Genomic DNA, 19,304 nt, shown 5'->3' on the forward strand with positions numbered 1-19,304 from the left:
TTACAAAACTGACATCATGTTCTATTGCTAAGAGCTGAAACTTGTGATTGGGATCATTAACCTCCTCAGGAAAATAAATAAAAGTTGCAAGTCAAAGGTCATTTTCCCAGACTTCCATCCACTTTTTTTAAAAAAATTTTATTTAAACAGTGGAGTTTTGCGCCCAGGTGACTTTTAAATGAAATTCTCGTGCTCTGGTCATGGAGGAAGTGCTGAACTAATCTGTTTAATTAACTGATTCTAATGATTCAGTAACACTGAAAGTCACAGCAGTTTTAATGCCGCTGTGCATTGATGACTCCGCCCACGGCAATAGTTTACTGAATGAATGTGGTCTGTTGTGAGTAAATACGTACGCTCCTCACAAAGCCGGCCCATCCAGCCCTCGGGGCAGGAGCAAGTGTTGGGCCTCTGACACACTCCTCCATTCTGACACTGCAGCCAACACACAGCTGAGGGAGACACACACAGACACACACAGATACATCAGGTTAAATCGAATCACAAAGCAACATCACTATGCTTATTGTGTGCACAGACACAGTAGTAAAGGAATGTGTCCAACCCCACCGCCCACTGAAATGAGATAGAATTACTTCTGTTATTTATTCTGCCACAGCCTTCTGATACTCTGCCGCAAGTCTTGGCCATGCAATTTCATGCACTAGATCAAACGCAGCATTCGCACACTGTATTTTAAACTCTTTTGTACAAATTCATCATAGACATGACATCATCAGAGACCCCTTGAGTGTGTGTGTGTGTGTATTTCTGTATAGATCTCAGCAGCTGTTAAGCTCTTGAAAATGAATGTCAACCACTAATTTGATCCTCACATTTGTTATCTGTACCAAAGTTTGTAATGTATGTTTTTATTTTTGTCTGTTTTTGCAGTGTGGTTGTACGAGGTACTGACGTCTTAGATCTGCAATATCTTAAGAATATGTTTGACACTTTATCTCGCTGTCCAAGCGGAGCATTTGATGTTTTTGTCAGTTTTGTAAACCACTGACTCCATGTACCAAAGTCCATAGAGAAAATCTAGAGATTGGGAATCCACTGTTGCCTTCATCTTAAATTCAAATGTGTCATTTTTGTGATTTATCATATCACAGACCTAACAAACACGGAAGCAGTAGACCAGCAGCTCCTGTGTCCCTGTGAGCTAAAAACACAGATTTGTTGGACTTTGGTGCAGAGAGGGAGGATCACAAACCTCTGTTTCCATCAGAAAAAGTCTGTCTAACAGTGGGATATAGCAGCAGACTATTCTTAAGATATCATAGACTTAAAAAAAAGGCCTAATACAATCTACATGTCCTCTCTGGTGAGAGAGAACGTCCGCGTCTCACGCTGGATCTAGCAATGGTGAAAGTCAGTGCTTCATACAACCACACTTCAAAAAACAAGAACCAGGCAAAAGAAAATGCTCACGTATGTGAGAGTGCACAGATGGAGACAATACAGTACAGCAGAGAGGAAAAGTGTCTGTGGAGAAGTTTCTCTGTATGTTTACATCCTCCACAGAGCAGAGCATCTCTTAGAGAGGAAAGGTAGGAGTCCAGGAAGGAAAGAAAAAGCAACAAGGTGTCATGTGCGAGAGGGAGAGTCAGCTGAAACAGAAGTGTCCTGGGAAAAGGACAGAGTCCCCTCTGTGTTCTCTCTACCTCTGCATGTGGGAGGCGGCGTCCAGGTGCCGTTCTCCAGACACCTGCTCCTTCCAACGCCCTCCATGGCATATCCGCCAAAACACGAGTACACTGCCACATCCCCGAACTGGAACACCGCCCCCCGCACCACCCCGTTGGCCACATGGAGGGGGGGACCACAGGACACCCCTGTACAACAGCCCAGATGGAACGACCCACATACGAGTTACTATACTACTAAAATGCTGATGCTGACCTGACCACAGCTTTGTTCTGACACTAACAACATGGACCAAACAGTTGAAAAGAAGTGTCTTCTGTAAAGGAAAGTGGAAAAGTAGCTAAGCCTACAGGGAGTGGACACAATAAATGGTACACCTTTACAATACTGTGAAACTAAGGTTAAGTTCAAATGGGATCATTTTCTTCTTTTCTGAAGTTGCTTCTTTAGTCATTTGGTTTTTCCTTTCTAACCATTTAGTTCTGGAAGCAACCCACTCACTGGTCAACACTTAAAATGATAGTTCAGGTTTTTTTAAAGTGTGGTTGTGCAAGTTACTGACACAACCAGAGACGTGCAGACCCTGTGTGCGCTCATCAGGGAACAGTCTGAGACTCGGCCTCACTAAAAAAGTGGCTGCCAGCAGGGACAGATTCATAAAAGGCTCAGCTAATAATACTTATGATATCTTAAGAATAGGTTTGTCTCTATTCCCATTTACTTTTTTCACTCCTGCCACCAAGGTCCATAGAAAAAAAAATCTATTTTTTCATTGGTCCACTGCTGCCGCCATCAAATGCGTTGCTTTGTGACTTTGGAGTCCAAAATCCTTTATTTGGAATGACCTCAATGACACAACAAAGCAGCAGTATACCAGCAAGTCCTGTGTCCCCTATGAGGTAAGAACGGATTTTCTCTATGAACTTTGGTGTGCACTTTCCAGCCAGTATAGATAATTGGACAGTGAGATAGAGTGGTGACTATATTCTCTAGATTTTGTGGATTTAAGTGGGCGTCACTGGTTAATGGCCATGAGAGCACGCCTCCAGGTCTCAGGTTGGCAAGCAATCAGCTTTGAAATGTACTTCAAAACACCAGAATAATACCTAATGTCTTAAGAATATATTTGTCACTTTATCTCACCATTTCAGTCTTTTTTGGCTGGAATTGTAAGTTTGTAACCTGTGGATACAAAAATCAAATTTTTTTTTTAGTTGAAAAAGGTTGTCTAAAAACACTTTTCTTATGTGGCTAAAATCTGTTTTTCTCTGAGTCCCCGCTGGAAGTGATATTCTCAGTGAGGGCGAGCATCCGTGTATCAGGCTGGTTTCCAGTGCTGGTGTGTGTCAGGACCTCATACAACCAATCACACTTCAAAGAACCTGAACTGCAAAAATACTAGCAGTGACCAAATACAGCAAAGCTGAACTTCTGTTGTTTTCAACAAAAAAATTAATCTCATAAAATGTAACTAGTACGTGGCATTGTAGGTGTTTTATATTATTTTTGTCTACCCCCTGTATATACTCACAAACAACTATGCAGCAGAGAGAGAGAGAGAGATGTGTTGATCATGAAATTAAGTGTTTCCTCTATCCCTCATTACCCAGAATCACAGCATGCAAAATATCCAGATGTGACCCAGTCTACAGCGGTTCTTATGTGTGGCTTATCGGTCACAAAAACAGGACTCAATCAAATATGGTTAGGCAAACATGCATAAAGGAGAGTAAACCCCCATGCCAATACAAATAAAACGCCATGGCAACATAAGCACCATTGTGTTGTATATTCAGGACAACTGCGCATAAGAAAGATCAGAGGACATTCAGACAAAGGTTGTCATAGAAGCTGCAGAGGTGCCCATAATTAGTGAAGCACCAACGCTGTGTTTAATGCAGCCTCGTTTTGTCTTGATGAAAGCCCAGCGACAGACTGGAAACAACAGGCAACAGGCATGTTATAAGTGTGCAGGTAAATCAGTACTTGGCACAAGACAAGCCGATCATGCAGACATTTGCATTTTGGGACTGAAATTTGAATACTGAAATTATAAATTATATTTCCGCCATGTCTGATTTAAACATTTGAACACATTTAGCAATAATTACACACACATAAAAACAAGTTCAATCGGAAGTCTATGTGGAGTGACAATAAAATGAATATTTATAAAAGTTAAAGGAAAGTAAAATTCATATTTCTGTCTATCAGCAAACACAGCTAACAATAATAAATGCTTGTTGGTATAGTTAAGTTAAAATGTAGCTATATCTTTGACATAAAGTGCAGTTATACTTTACACATTTACTCATTGTGAATGTACCACATTGTCTGTAAGCAACTTTGACTATTAGCATGAAAGCAGCACATTTTATTTTTTATTACATGTTAGGGACATAAGTAGCATTTTTAAACCTGTAAACCTGATGCTACCTACTTTCACACACAGAGGTGATGGGGCTCCAGGTCTTGTCCGGCCTGCAGTTGATAGTGCCGCTGCCTTTCACCTGCTGACCTTTGGGGCAGGTGACACGCACCGACTGACCGACATGAAACTCCTGCTGGGATCCGTCTCCACTACTGTCCTCCTTCCAGCCTGGAGGAGCTGGACAAGACTGGGCTGTGAGGCACAGAAATTATGGATTCATTTTTAGAAACATTTTTGTTTTGATTTATATCTTGCATTCATTTCAAACATTTTATTTTTCTTTCTGTGTGACAAATATCTGTTCATGAGACTGTTCCAGAGAACAGTCTCTGATTCAAACTATAACTATCTAGGGAGAAGTAAGGGGAACACTGACTCACCAACCTGTTGTCAAAGACACTCATGAAACTCAGTGATGTGAAGTATAGGAAAGAGGTGGGGTTGTTTTCCAAATGCACAGCTGTTCTAACTGTGATAATGACTGGTTGTTGTTAGGGAGTCAAACATTACAGGAAGCCACAGATATGAAGAAACAGTCAGTTGTAGGCTCCTCTGTGTCTTACCTACATGTTTCTTTAATTGGATGCTTCACATTCTTTTCTATGCAGTTGTTGTTAAGGTTCTGACACTGTGCAAACCTGCTGCCTAATACACACTGGCGCTCACTGAAAACATGGCTACCAGTGGGGAACCACTGATTTAGGCCACTTAAAGGGATCACTGAATAGTGAGCGGTTTTCAACCCTCAGTTTCCAGCCAGAAAAGGACTTTCTTACTGTGAGATTAAGTGACAGACATATTCTTAGGATTTTGGACATGTGGCATAGCTGGCTGGCAGCCATGTTTTCAGTGACAGCAAGCATGGAGGGCAGCGCGTCAATACTGAAATCACACTCAAACTGTGTGTTTGTGTACGTGTGTGTTTCTCACGTTGGCAGGTTGGGAAAGTGGAGCTCCAGGTGTTGCCCCCCATACACACCACCAGAGGATCTCCCACCAGTTTGTAACCTTTATCACACTGAAACTCCACAGCACGCCCGGTGTTCAGGTTGTGCTCCTGCACTTTGCCATGCAGCATCTGTTTTGGGCTGATGCAGCCTCTGGCTGCTGTCATTAGAAACAAATATTAATATTTTCACTTAATACATTATACTGTAATTCTGTTTTCTATAGTCAGTAATCAACTGTTTACAGCTTTGTGCATGGATTGTTTGTTTGTGCATTTTTCTCTCAGAAGGTGATGTATGATACGTTTGACAGCTGCAAACATAAATATAAAAAATTATAAAAATGTTTTCTTGTATACCTTCACATGTAGGAGCTGGCAGGCTCCATGTGCCATTGGCAAGACAGACAAGAGTCCTAGGGCCGACCAGCTGCATTCCACCATTACATACATAACTGGCATTCTGTAGGTAAGTGTCTCCTGTTGTCTGCAGCTGTGCATTTATTACAGTGGGTGGAGGCCCACAAGTCTGTGCTGAAGAGAGAGTGAGACAAGTGAGACGAGTAAGACAAGTAAGACAAGTCAGCTCCATCGGGCCTACTCTCATCTGGATGTGCCAGGTGGTTATGTGAGGATTATGTTCTTTGATTTTTCAAGTGCATTTACTGTAACACAATACAGCAATCCATACTGAGAGATAGGCCTGTTGCCAACTGACTCTGGCTGAGTGCATCAAAAACCAAGAAGATGGTGGTAGACTTTCGCTTAGACTTGACCCTAACCCTTATCCCCCTCCAGACTGTCAGCATACGAGGTGAGGACATTGAAGTGAAGTTGTGTAGTTCTATAACCATCTTGGTGTGCACCTGAAAAACAAGCTGGACTGGTCCACACACAAGGATGCAGCCTTCCTCCTTTTTTCTCTGTCGGCTCAGGTCATGTGTGCATGAGAATGCTGCACATATCAGTCTGTGGTTGTGAGTTCTTTGCTGAGAATTTTCTTTGCTGCTATCTGCTCGGGAGGTGACTTAGAAGACATCGACAGAAAGAGACTGGACATGCTCATTAGAAAGGCTGTCTCAGTATTGAGCACCCACAAACTGGACACTATGGGAAAGGTGGTGGAGAGTTGCACCCAGGCAAAAGTTCCACCCTGAACAACCACAGACACCCTCTGAGGTTCATCTCAGTCCCCATGTCAAATATGGGGCTGTGCAGATGTATATTTAGAGGTTGTGATGTAAACAAGCTGTTGAGGTTTAAACTGAACATCAGAATGGAGAGTCAAGGTGATTTAACTGACTTTGTATGTGGCATGGTTGTTGGCCGGAGTATTTCAGAAAATGCCATACACAACCATCTTCACAGAGAATAGTCCAAAAAAAGAGAATTTTATATTTCACCACAACAACAGACAAGTTAAGGTCGGTCTGTGAACACAAACCTACCAACACACACTGGCTGGGTGCCACTCCACGTCCTGTCTCCCTGGCAGGTCTGAATTGAGTCTCCCTGTGACAAAGAGAATGGTGTTAAGCCAAGCAGATTACCCAAATGCAGCAACGGGAAGCCTACTTTATAATTATTAGCAGCAATCTCAGGAAACATAATGCAATCAAGACTGACTTTGTATACATTGTCTTTTATTTCAAACTCAAACAGTGGCCTCTATGAGTCGTCTGTTCTAAAACTCAATGAGCAGTGAAACAGAGGAGTATAGTGTATCATTGTGTCAGTGGAAGAGTGACTCAGCTCATTCTTTTCTCTCTCCATAACAGCACATTCCTATTGACCACTGAAGAGAAATCATGTGACTCTGTAATCTGATTGTTCGCCATTAGCTCAGTGCAAACACCCAGCAGTTTAAAAGCACAGTGCAGGAGAGGAGATAAAGCCTTCTGTGGCACCATCACATTTCTTAGGCTTTGACTACAAGTTCATAATGTTGTTGTTTTATACTTGTCATTGCGATGTCTAGATTGTTTGAGTGTGACATATTTACTGAGTTCATTTTGTGGCTTATTGACAAGTAGTACCTTCATATAAAAGCCAGGGAGGCAGGAGTACATGACAAAGTCTCCATAGTTGTAGTTGTCTCCCTCAGCGACACCATGAGGAAGGGGAGGGGGTTTCTCACACATCACCAGTTTGCAGGAAACTGTCATGATTCCTGGAGTCCAGCCTCCACCCAGCTGATCACACACAACAAAAGACAGGAAACAACTATATTATTCATGAGTTCTTAATGCCATGTTCTGAAGAAAAGAGAGAGGCGAGCAGAGTGATGCATATTTTATTTGAAGTAGAGAGAGAGAGAGAGAGAGAGAGAGAGAGACAGAGAGAGAGAGAGAGAGATTCATTCATTCATGTGAGTCATTGCTATCCCATAATTTGGATTTTTTATGATAATATTTTCGAATTAGTTTTAACAGTACAAACAGATTTAAATATTTTATATCAACATCTCTAGGAAACATGATTTCACAATGAAAAAAAAGCTAGAAAAACATCTTGTTTTGAAACTATAATTTATTTACTTCCTTATTATTCATCAACAAGTTCCCTACCTGACATTCAGCCAGTGGTGACCCCTGCAGGTAGAAGCCAGGAGGGCAGGAGAGGGAGATGGTGCCCCCGACAGGTGTGAGCTCCTTCCCAGCAATTACCAGATGGGGGATGGAGAAGTTGGTGGGCAGCAGGCAGGGGGAGGGACGGCACCGAATGCTGTGCTTGGACCATGACCCGTGACTCTGGCAGGAGAGGGAAGCCGTCTGTGTTGCTAGAGCATACCCTTCCTCACATCTGCAGAAGAAAGAGGGCAACACATGACAGCAATTTGAGTGGGCATACTGTAAATAAAGATAAAAATGTCACTTTTCAATACATGTTAAATGAATGATATCAGTATTTACCTGTATGTGATTTGGTTTGGGAAGGTGAAGGTGCCTCCCACCACATGAGCGTGGGGTACAGTTGGAGGTTTTCCACAACTCACAGGCTCACAGCTGATCCTGGGTTCCCCCCACCTGCCGTCTCTTCCACAGGACAGGCGTGGGTATCCCTTTGACTGATAACCGGGCCGACACCTGTATATCACTGTGTCTAAGAAGGTGGCGCTGCCTGCCAGGACAGCGTTAGGAACTGTAGGCGGGGTGTCAGTACACCTTCCTCGGCCACACGCAGGCACCCCGGGGTTCCACACCCCGCCCTTCTCACACACGGCCTGTGAAGGACCCAGCAGTCTGTAGCCATCGTCGCACTGAAATTGCACTTGGGCCCCACAAGCACGGTTGTTCCCAAGAATCACACCAAATTTTAACAAAGGGAGGGCACAGATGCAGGGCCGGCACAGAGGCACAGTGCCAATCCAGAAGCCTTGAGCAGAGCACTGCAGGATGGGATCCCCAAGGACCTCATAGCCATCGAAGCATACGTATTCCACAACGTCGTCATAGTTGAAGCTGGAGCCATTCAGGAAGCCGTGGCTAATGTCCTCAGGTGGATCACAACTAATGATGTCACAGTGAGGCGCAGGTTTGTCCCAAAGTCCATCTGACTGACAAACCCGTGTGGAGTCTCCGTTTAGTGTGTATCCTTCATCACATTCATACTTTACCTTGCTATTGAGGCCAAACTCTGATCCCAGCACTCGGCCATTCGGTATATGTGGGGGTTTCCCACAGCGGGCAGGTACACAAGTGGGAGAGATGTGGCTCCAGGTGCCATCAGCCTGGCAAACACTCACAGATTTCCCCTGTAAGAGGAAACCAGGCCGACAGCTCAGTTCTATCTCGTTATTATAGGTGTACTCCTCTCCTTTGAAAGTAATGTCAATGGGGAGTTTAGGAGGACCACAAGACAGTGGCTCACAGTGAGGCTTTTGTCCATTCCACTTTCCATCCGCTTGGCACGCGATAGTGTCACTTCCTTTGAGGACAAAACCAGGACGACACTCGTAGTGCAGAACTTCAGGATACACAAGAAATCCTCCGTGAACTGTGCCATTAGCTATAGCCCCTGGGTCGCCACAGGAAATGGGCCGACAAACGGGGGCTTTATTAGTCCACAATCGACCTGACACACACTGCCTCTCTGGCTCGCCCTGTAGCTCATATCCCTCCTCACAGGTATACTTGACCATGCTGCCCAGGGAGGTGTCAGTCACATTTACCCAGCCATGTTCTGGACTGGGTGGTGTTTCACACTCTGCTGGGACACAGTATGGTGCTGTTCCATTCCAGCCTCCATCCTCCTGACACACCAACCTGACAGGACTTGTGAGGTCATAACCATTGTGGCAACGGTATTCAATCAATGACCCATGAAGAAAGCTCAAGTCTGGTGGGGCTAATGTTCCTGTGTCTTTAGAGGGTACCACAGAGCCTGCCTCCTGCACCCTAACATACTCTCCAAAGTCGATGTGAGGAGGCAGGCCACAATCAGATAGCACACAGACAGGAATAGCACTTGACCAGCCAAACTCCTCACAGGTCAGGTGGTCTTGGCCGACGAGCTGGAATCCAGGAAAACAGCTGTAGAAAATAGTGACACCAAAACTGTGATCCTGACCTTCTACAAAACCATTATCAATAGGCTGCGGTGGCGTGCAAGATATCTGGATGCAAACAGGTGGCTCGGAGTCCCATTCCCCACTTGCCAGACACTTGAGAGTCTCTGGGCCTTGAAGTCGGTAACCACGACGACAGGAGTAAGAGGCACTGTGACCAAACTGGAGTTTTGTGTAAACCACCTTTCCACTGACTATCTGTTTAGGGATGGGGCATTCAATTGGACGGCAAGATGGGACCCCACCGATCCAAAGTCCCTTTTCTCCACAGAGGACAGTGGAGTTACCCACCAAATTATATCCAGTCCTACAACTGTACAGGGCTTTGCTGAGGTACATCAGACCCTGGACATCAACAATACCATTAGAAATTTCCACAGGCTGAGGGCATTCAACAGGGATACACTCTGGGTAAGGATTACTCCACTGGCCACTTGCTAGACAGGATACAGAGCCCTCTTTCCGTAAAGCAAAGCCATCCATGCATGTGTAGGTCACCACTGAGCCAAAAGGGAACGGGGAAGAAGACAAGGGAGTCCCTCCGAAAGACACTTCGGGAAGTGAGCCACAAAACACTTGCTTACACACTGGAAAGGTGTCATTCCACTCCTGGGATGGCGTGCAGCGAAGAATCCGTGCACCCTCGAGGACGTAGCCATCCTCGCAGGATAACTCCACGGTTCCAGATTCAGAGTCCAGGCCTTTCAGGACCAGGTGGTTCTCTTCCAGCGGCGGCTCTGGACACTGCACAGGTGAGCAGCGTGGACGCCTCGTCTTATCCCACCGACCGTATTTCAGACAGGTCCAGATAGAATCTCCGACCAGCTCGTAACCCTCATCACAAACATACTCCACTTTTCGGCCCACCTGGAAGTCCGAGCCCCGGTAATATCCATGGGTGACATTGGGAGGAGGGTCACAGGTCAAAAGGACGCAGGTGGGAGGGTCGCTGTTGGACCACTGCCGATTGGCTTGACAAACTCGATCTGGACGACCAACCAGTCTGTAGCCAGGATTACAGGCATACATCACCTTGCTGTTGAAGGTGAATCGACCTTTTATCTAGAAGGGGACAAACACAAGGATATAGTTTATCATATAAGAAACATGAAATATCAATATACAGTATGTGGAGTGGTTTGATTCTGTTTTCGGTAAGTGGAAAGCTCTCTTTCTCTTAGCAGGTGTCATTGTAGGTGTTGCTATTTTGGCTTTATGTGGTTGTTTTATTGTTCCATGTGTTAGAGGACTTGTTGTTCATGCAACTGATAAGTGTCTCCCACCAAATGATGAATTATTCTATCCTTCCCAATTATGAGTTCCCTGACTTATTTCCTCCTCCTGACTGGATTGACGGCTACAAATCCGAACCTGACTCTGAATCCCAATTGACCTGAACCACAATCGTTCCTTAAACTGTGAATATCGTCGCTGCTTTCTAACTGTAGTTTAACTCTTTGTGTTTGTCTATGCCACAAAAAAACAACTGCACACTTTTCTCTCCGTCCTTTAATCAAGATGCATTTTAAACCTGTGATGGTGTAATGCATTTGATGTTCCTTAGGATGGTACTTTGCTTATGGTGTTTGAATTTGACCTTGTTTGTTTAATGTTTTGTTTTTCTCCATTGATGTGGTGTTTGTGGCTAACCTGTCCATTCTTGAGTGGAGGAGGGGTGGAGCAGGACACAGGTACACAGATAGGGAGAGCTCCTCCCCATTCCCCATTGGCCTTACAGGTCCTCCTCTTCTCCCCTCTGATCAGGAAGCCTGCGAAGCAGCTGTACGCCACCACAGCTCCAAAACTGTAGTTTGTCCCGCTGATGTAGCCCCTGTCAATGCTGTCAGGCTTGGAGCACCTTACAGGCACACAGCCAATATCATATGGCGAAGGCTCCCACTCCCCTCCCATTAAACATCTCAGTGTGGCTGTAGTGTTGAGCATGAATCCCTCTTCACATTTATAGCTCACTTCAGAGTTGCTGGCATATTTGGGTTTGTTGATGGAGTCTAGGATTGCATGGTGCAGCTCAGGAGGACGTAAGCAGAAGTTTGCAATGCAGCGAGGGGCCTCCATGCCATTAGGAGGTGCCCACACACCATGAGCATTGCACACCATCTTGGAATTGTTGCTGGCAGTGAATCCGTCAGTGCAGTAGTAGTTAGCAGTGTCCCCAAACAGCTGGTGACTCTCATAGGGCTCTGCATGGTCAATGGCAGGTGGGGGGCCACAAGAGCGAGGGACACACTGGGCAGAGCTTTCACTCCATTCGCCACTTGGCAAACATTCCCTGGTCTCTGGGCCAATCAGAGTGTAGCTGCACATGAAGAAGATTAAAAAAGAGATTAATAAAATGAAGACTCAGCACTATTAAAGGATCTTATACTATTAATGTTCATTAGACAACTGAAACTGTCAAATATACCTCTCTTTATTTCTCATATTTTATATTTAGGTGTTTTAAATTCTAATACAGCAAATATGATTTCAAAGCTTTTGGCAAAAATTGATGGAGGCAGATGAAAAGACACTGCCCCATTGTGTTCTCTTTTTGTTCTCTTTCTGCAGTAAGGAATTTGTGCACTAACAGAGTAAAGTAAATAAATAATATAATCAGATATCATCTTGGTGCAATCAAGTTAAAAGCAAAACCAGGCATTCAGGTGTAACCTGAGTGTCCCTGTGACTGACTATTGCAAAATCGATTGCAATGGACTGTAGAATATTTCCAAATATACAGCATCAGTGACTGCCGGTCAAATTGCTTCACAGGCATTCATCAAAAATGAGTTTTAACATTTTTCACACTTTCAACTGATACATTAACAGCATATTAACAGAGAAGACGTCAACCACATTTACCCTTCCTTGCAGACATAGTGCACCTTGTTTCCCAGTTCATAGTTCTCTCCTACAGTCACAGCATCTCTCAAGGCTGGAGGTTCAACACACAGGATGTTCACACAGCGGGGGAAAGGCCTGCTCCAGTCCCCGGATGCTTCACAAACTATTTCCATGGAGCCCTGCGATCTTTGCATCAATATAACTTGAAGTCATTACACAAACACACACGTGCAATAATAGTGTCACAAAGATTTGTAGATGACTAATTGTATATATATGCAACATTGCAGCTGGTGGTAACTGATCCGTACCTGTATCCCTTAGAGCAGGTGTACTTGACAGTGGACAGGTATGTGTTTGTGACGAGGTCGTAGTCAGCATTCTCAACAGTTGGAGGGCTGCCACAGGTCTGTGGGTGACAGACAGGTGGAGTCCCACTCCATCTCTGACTAGTGAGACACTGAAAGTCATATGGGATCTCAGGCAGGAAGCCCCTCTTACAGCTGAGACGAATGAAAACAGAGTTAGATGCAGATGTTAAAACAATAAACTTCACACTTAATGTTTCTATTGCTCAGCATTAATGGCTTTAACTATCAAAGTGTTAACTTTTAACTGTCATCATGACAACATTGTGTGGTAGGGGGATGCAAATGATACCTGAAAGTCACCTTGCTGCCATAAGTGAAGTTGTCGCCCTTCATCATGGAGTTCTCTGGCACAGTTGGTGTGGGGCAGGAGAGGGCTGTAAACATAAACAAAATCATTAAGGAATGCAGATTTCACTGACAACTAAAAATGACCAAAAATAAAGAATGAAAGCGAAGCTACTCTCATCTTTAGCATAAATAAGCTCCAAACATATTAACACACTCAATGTAGTTTGTCATTTTGTGAGGATTAGTCAGATATTAGCGTGGTGTGATACTAGTGTGGCTATAGAAGTACTTGTTGTCATGATGGCCGATCATTTCTGTGCAGCTTCGACTGCTATCTTGTCCATTCTTTGTTTGATCTTTCTTGGGAATTCTCCTTTGGTCAATAAAATCACTATCACTAGAGTAAATATTTAACCAATGTCTCTCTCTGTCACATTTCTTTGGACTCTGTTCAGTTTTCCAGCGTCGGTCTAATTCTTCGAGCCATTCATTTTTCTTTTTACCAAAATCTAAATTATGCTTAACACTTTGGCAGAACCTTTAATCTTTTGATTGTGGAAAGAATAAATAGTTTCACTTTTCACTTTCACTAAGATGTTCTACAACCATGTGTGCTGAACACTAACAGACTGGCACAGCCTGTTTGCTGAGTAAATCGGTTTCTCTTTCTCTATGAGGAAGACGATGGCTTAGAGCCAAGATGGAGATGCTGCAGTGGTCATTTCCTTTTAGGCCGCTGTGCAGTGGCAGGCAAAAAAAAAACAGCTGTAGATATAATCACCCCTTCACAGCAACAAGGATGAGGCACGACGCATAATGTTCACTCTGGAAAGTGTACTAACATGTACAGTATGTTTGTGTTTTTACAAAGTATTGTACAGTAAATGTGTATAAACACACATAGTATCTTTGAGAATTGTATTATTCTGTATCTTTTCTATCTGCATAACAACTAAACTGTGATTAAAGGGATAATTAAGGTTTTTTGAAGTATGGTTCTATGAGGCACTGACACACAGTCAGTTCTGGCTGAGCTCTGCATGCCCCCTGCTGGCCCCTGCATCTAGATGCAGCATAAAAAAGGCAGGCAATTGCTCATTGAAGGAAACACAGCCATAAGCCATTCAACAAAATCGCACAATATCAGCCTTTTCTGACGAGTAAGTGAAGTTTGTGTAGCTGAATAAACCAGTGATTCCCTACACCAAAGTCCACAGAGAAAATCTGTGTTTTTACATCACAGCACACGGGTGTTTTTGATGCACTGCTGCCTCCATTAGTAAGTTCAAATATGTTATTTTGTGACTTCAGTGTTTGAAACACTTCTTTTAGATTTACTTATCAGACAAAAATTTACCAAATGAGGCACCAGCAGACAAGTGGCTCCCGTGTCCCTGCAAGCAAGCTTAATAAGTATACCAACTTGAGTTTCCAGCTGGAAAAGGCTGACGAATGGAAAGATAAAGCTGTAGACTTGAGGTGTAGAATTTATTAGGTGAGCCTTTTGTTAATAGGCTACAATCTGTTTTCCCTCTATCCCAGTTGGCAGCTATATACCTTAAAGCCATTTATTATAAAATCATTTCACAATCACTTAACATCTCACCTCTGCAGTATGGCACACCATTGTCCCAGTTTCCAGTGTCCATGCAGTAAAGTTGAGACGAGCCAATCAGCTCATAGCCGTCCTCGCAGCTGAAGACGACCTCACCTCCCACCAGAAAGTTGCTGCCACTTCTGTGACCAAATTCCAGAGACCCAGGATTCTCACACTTCACTGGCTCTGGAGGGAACATACACATACAACAAGATGATCCTTTTTTTTTTTTTAAACCTTTACTATAATTTCAGTTATTAACATTATAAACAGGACATTTAAAGTTTCCCAACCTGTGCAGTTTTTGCCATCTCCACTGTACGGGTGATTACAAGTGCAGGTGTAAGAGCCATCTGTGTTATGACAGCTGGCATGGTCATCACAGTCTGATCCCAGAGCACACTCATCCACATCTAAACACAAACACACACTGTTCTGTATGTATCACATTGTATTCTGTCTTTTTAAATCTTTCTGACAGACGTATTTCCCATATTTATAACAATGAAATAAATAAAACATAAGAGAATTAGGTACCGAGACAAGCGGGTGAATTTCCTCCCCACTTGCCGCTGTTGGTGCAGTGGACCTTGACATCGCCCAGCAGGTAAAAGCCAGCATTACACTGATAAACCACAGAACTGCCAGAATGGATATCTGTTCCCTGAATCAAGCCATTCTCCAGAGGATGAGGAGGTCCACAGGACACACCTGTAGGACAGTAAATAGTAAAATGAACTCTTAGGCCTTGTGTGTTTGAGAAAGTAATTCATGTACAATAATTACTTTGTCATATATTTTAATAAAATGCACATAAACGCATGTACATAATCCTTCCATCTGTACATAAACAGAGACTAAGAAAGATGTGTAGTACACAGGTTCTGTGTCAAAAACTAGATCATTTAAATTCAATATTTGTTGACATGTTTAGCAAATGATTGGAAATAAATGCCACACTCAAATTTACAGAAAAAAAACCATAGAAATTGGTAAATATTTAGGCTTATGTATTTTTATTTCTTCAGATTTCAATACAAATCAGTAAAACAAGATCAGGTTTCTGCTCATTTGGAATGCAAATCAAAGTGTAGCTCATGTCAGGAGTCTTACGTTCACAGATGGGCAGAGGATGGCTCCACTCTCCTTTATTCTGACACTGCAGCACCGGCTCCCCCACCAGGTAGAACCCGGGGTCACAGGACAGCTGGACCTGAGCACCGGGGCACACCTCCACAGTGGAAGCATGCATGTGGGGAAATGCATTCTCCAGCTTTGGGCAGTCTGAAGAAAGAGGGCGGAATCCATGGCAATGTGACTTTACTTTCATATATAAGGTCCCAGTCTGAGAGCTGCATAGGTACAGTATTATAATCTCATATACACTGATCTCGAACAAGATCAAAACTGATATCTTTTTCACTTACTTAAGACATAAAAATAGACCAAATAACAAAACCTATGAAATATGTATAATCAGCAAATTACCAGATTTTATCTTGTGGTTGGTTGAACTAAAGTCAACGGCCACATGGCAAACATATTCTTGCGCTTGACATGAGCATGGATTACATTTCTTACCCGCACAGAAAATGCTGCTGCGGTTCACTTTGACTCGGCCCACTACCCCATTGAGAAAGTCTGGCCAGGCAAGGACGTTCCCTCTGTGGGTCACATGGGATGCTGGACAGCTGCTGGCCAGGACCTTGATCTGTCAAATAATACAAATTAAGTCAAACTCACATGTGATATTCGTGCTAATATGATTGTGTCATGTAAGATAACCTGGTTAAATAAATCTAGGTGACGTGGGTTCAAATTTGCATAAACAATCTTAAACAACATATTTGGAGTACAAGCTCACCAGCCACTTTATTATTTTCAAGTGTTTGTTTGCAAATATCTAATCAACCAATCACATGACAGCAACTCAGTGCATATAGACAAGTTGAAGTTGCAGCAGCAGCTGAGGACCACACTAGGTGCTACTTTATTTATTATTAAAATGCAGTGTTCATATGAATTCAACTAAATCTAAATTATGCATATAAGGTTTTAATTCACTGGTGGTTATCTTGTGTTTACCTGCTGTGGCGTCAGGACACGATCCCAGATATTGAGTTGACTCATGGACCCAACAAAGGATTCAACAGGGTTGAAGCCCTCACCCCTCTGGTCTTGGTCCTGACCCAATACCAGCACCCCACCACCTACAAGACAGGGACAAGATCCACGATTAAACACTGCTCATTGAGTACATTTATCCTTCCGTCTACTAGTTTACTGTTTGTCTGACATCAGAATCTGATATATTTTACCAAATATTAAGACTAAGAATAATTTGTGGAGAGTTAACCAGGTCGAGGATAGCACTACACCTGGGATAGTGGTGCCAACTGACAGGCCTTTGCCTCCGTCTGAGGGCTTCCCATTGATGTAGATTCTCCAGTCGCCATCCCAGCTTCTCCAGGAAACTCCGATGTGGTACCAGTGACCCGTGTTCACTGCAGGACAGTCGGTGATGCGCTCCTTCCCATTCACATACAGCACCCACCTGTCAATAGGGGAACCAATGGGAAGAAGGAGAATATGACGGAGAGAAATTCATGCAGCAGAAAGGAGGGACAAGGAAAGGGAAAATATAAAATGCAAGGAAAATTACAAAACATCATGCACTACATTAAATACATGTATGTGCATTTATACTCTCTCATCTCCTGGTATATCACTGACCCATTATAATCTATGAGTAGGAAAGCATTGTCGCTGCCATCCACGGCATAGGAGACAGGTGTGCCATAATTAATGGTGTCTGACGACCTCATCCAAAACGTGCAGGTGATCTCTGTCAGCGCCGGCATCACTCCGTCCATCATCACATACCCATGAATACCCGACACCTCAAAGTCCAGGTTGAAAGCAGAGGACATCTCTGGTAGGACAGTACAGGAAATAATAAATAGAATCAGTGTGCACTCAAAACAATTCTATTTTCAAATAATCAATTAATTGCAGATAATTGCTTTCTTATTAATAAGAAATTACTTGAGTCAATTTTGTTGATGTTGATTATTTGTTAATGTCGTTAGAAACAGGCAAAACTATATCCGACCTGACAAAGGGAACATGTGTGTGTACAGCAGCAGCAGCAGAGGTTGGCCAAACAAGGTTTTATTCTGTCAATCTCATTCCATCTCATGACTTAACTACCACAATGTTGCTGTTGGCTCCATCTGTCTTGGTATTAAACAAATCAAGATCTAAACACTGCTTTACTGAGAAACACAGAGAGAGTCATGTGGAGCTCATCGACTTAATCTGCATTGTGTGAATCCATTTGAAAATGGTTTGAATGTAACAGACAATAAATAATAAAACCCTCCTCCATTGGGACATATCCATCTTCCTTCAGTGGTTGGCAATGAATAATGTACTTGCAAGCTGTGCTTCAAAGGAAATTTCAGGGTACATGTGATTGACCGATTGTCTTCTCTATCCTTCCCATAATGATGTGTCATCTGTCCTATAGTACCTGTCTCACACATGGTTCCGTTGAACCCAGGGAGGCAGCGGCAGGTGTACAACCCGAGACCGTCCAGGCAGCTGGCTCCGTTCACACAGGGGTTAGGATCACACTCATCCACATCCACCTCACATAGACGGCCCCGGTAACCCACCACACACTGACACCTGGGAGAGGACAAACAGGTAAACAAACCAGAACACATTAATGCCGTATTCTCACTGTTGTTGTTCACTTATCGTTTTTTTTAATGCATACAACATTATGTAAACTATTACTTTTACTATAATCCAGGTTTTTATTAAAGTCAGTTAATTTTACTGCTAATTCCTTTACTTTTTTGTTTTTAGCTATACATTATTCAACTGTTGTACTAATTTGCATTTGGTCATTTGTATTTCATGTGTATAATATATTAGTCTCTATGAAGAGCTGCATCTTTCAGTTAGAATTTTTATTACCTGAAATTATTCACAGCATCCAGACACGTGCCTCCATTTAGACAGGGGGCGCTGTAACATTCATCAATGTTGACCTCGCAGCGATCCCCAGAGAAGCCAGCAGCACAAGTACAGATGTAACCGCCTGTCATGTCCTCACACACACCTCCGTTCAGACAAGGATTGGAAAGACACTCGTTTATTTCCAGCTCGCAACGGGATCCTGTGGATATGTGAAAAAGTTATGTGGAGAAATAAAGATTAAAAAATATTCCATATAATATATAAAGTTGCCATAACAGTGCAGAGAATATACTGTAAGCATAACGAAAGTATGGTTAATAGATGACCTATTAAGTATTATTACTGTCTACATGCAATAGTCTAGTAATCCATATGGTTATCTCAAGTTAGGTCAAACAATTTAACTGACTGAGGACAAGCTGGCATTCAGAATTTAAGGTCCAGTGTGTAAGAGTTAGTGAGAACTAGTGGCATCTAATGGTGTGACTGAGAAGTGCAATAAAAAAGAGTAGACCTTGACAAACCAGGAAGGATGTAACTGCTCAACACTTCCACTTTCTCATCATTCTCCTTGTTCTTTTTTGTTTGTTTATGCATCTGGTTAATGTGAGAGGAGCCATTTA

General features: G+C 43.1%; 1 protein-coding gene across 4 annotated transcripts in view; it reads right to left on the reverse strand.

Annotated features, from left to right (window-relative positions):
- The window catches only part of svep1 (sushi, von Willebrand factor type A, EGF and pentraxin domain containing 1), a 96,636-nt gene that overhangs the window by 3,049 nt on the left and 74,283 nt on the right, over positions 1 to 19,304 (reverse strand). For 2 of the 4 annotated variants that reach the window (XM_058623513.1, XM_058623516.1), the window contains 23 exons: positions 18,679 to 18,880; positions 18,227 to 18,384; positions 17,428 to 17,626; positions 17,073 to 17,248; positions 16,780 to 16,904; positions 16,276 to 16,405; positions 15,808 to 15,978; positions 15,232 to 15,405; positions 14,988 to 15,107; positions 14,704 to 14,880; positions 13,099 to 13,183; positions 12,750 to 12,941; positions 12,457 to 12,624; positions 11,245 to 11,911; positions 7,940 to 10,656; positions 7,595 to 7,829; positions 7,064 to 7,219; positions 6,476 to 6,539; positions 5,388 to 5,561; positions 5,012 to 5,188; positions 4,091 to 4,273; positions 1,668 to 1,838; positions 357 to 452 (listed from right to left, as the gene is read on the reverse strand). In XM_058623513.1, coding sequence (XP_058479496.1) covers positions 357 to 452; positions 1,668 to 1,838; positions 4,091 to 4,273; positions 5,012 to 5,188; positions 5,388 to 5,561; positions 6,476 to 6,539; positions 7,064 to 7,219; positions 7,595 to 7,829; positions 7,940 to 10,656; positions 11,245 to 11,911; positions 12,457 to 12,624; positions 12,750 to 12,941; positions 13,099 to 13,183; positions 14,704 to 14,880; positions 14,988 to 15,107; positions 15,232 to 15,405; positions 15,808 to 15,978; positions 16,276 to 16,405; positions 16,780 to 16,904; positions 17,073 to 17,248; positions 17,428 to 17,626; positions 18,227 to 18,384; positions 18,679 to 18,880 — 6,717 coding nt within the window. The remainder of the gene's footprint in view (positions 1 to 356; positions 453 to 1,667; positions 1,839 to 4,090; positions 4,274 to 5,011; positions 5,189 to 5,387; positions 5,562 to 6,475; positions 6,540 to 7,063; positions 7,220 to 7,594; positions 7,830 to 7,939; positions 10,657 to 11,244; positions 11,912 to 12,456; positions 12,625 to 12,749; positions 12,942 to 13,098; positions 13,184 to 14,703; positions 14,881 to 14,987; positions 15,108 to 15,231; positions 15,406 to 15,807; positions 15,979 to 16,275; positions 16,406 to 16,779; positions 16,905 to 17,072; positions 17,249 to 17,427; positions 17,627 to 18,226; positions 18,385 to 18,678; positions 18,881 to 19,304) is intronic. The other 2 variants (XM_058623514.1, XM_058623515.1) reach the window with 2 other exon arrangements.

The sequence above is a fragment of the Solea solea genome, chromosome 3, assembly GCF_958295425.1.
Source record: "Solea solea chromosome 3, fSolSol10.1, whole genome shotgun sequence".
In the NCBI taxonomy this organism is placed as follows: domain Eukaryota; kingdom Metazoa; phylum Chordata; class Actinopteri; order Pleuronectiformes; family Soleidae; genus Solea; species Solea solea.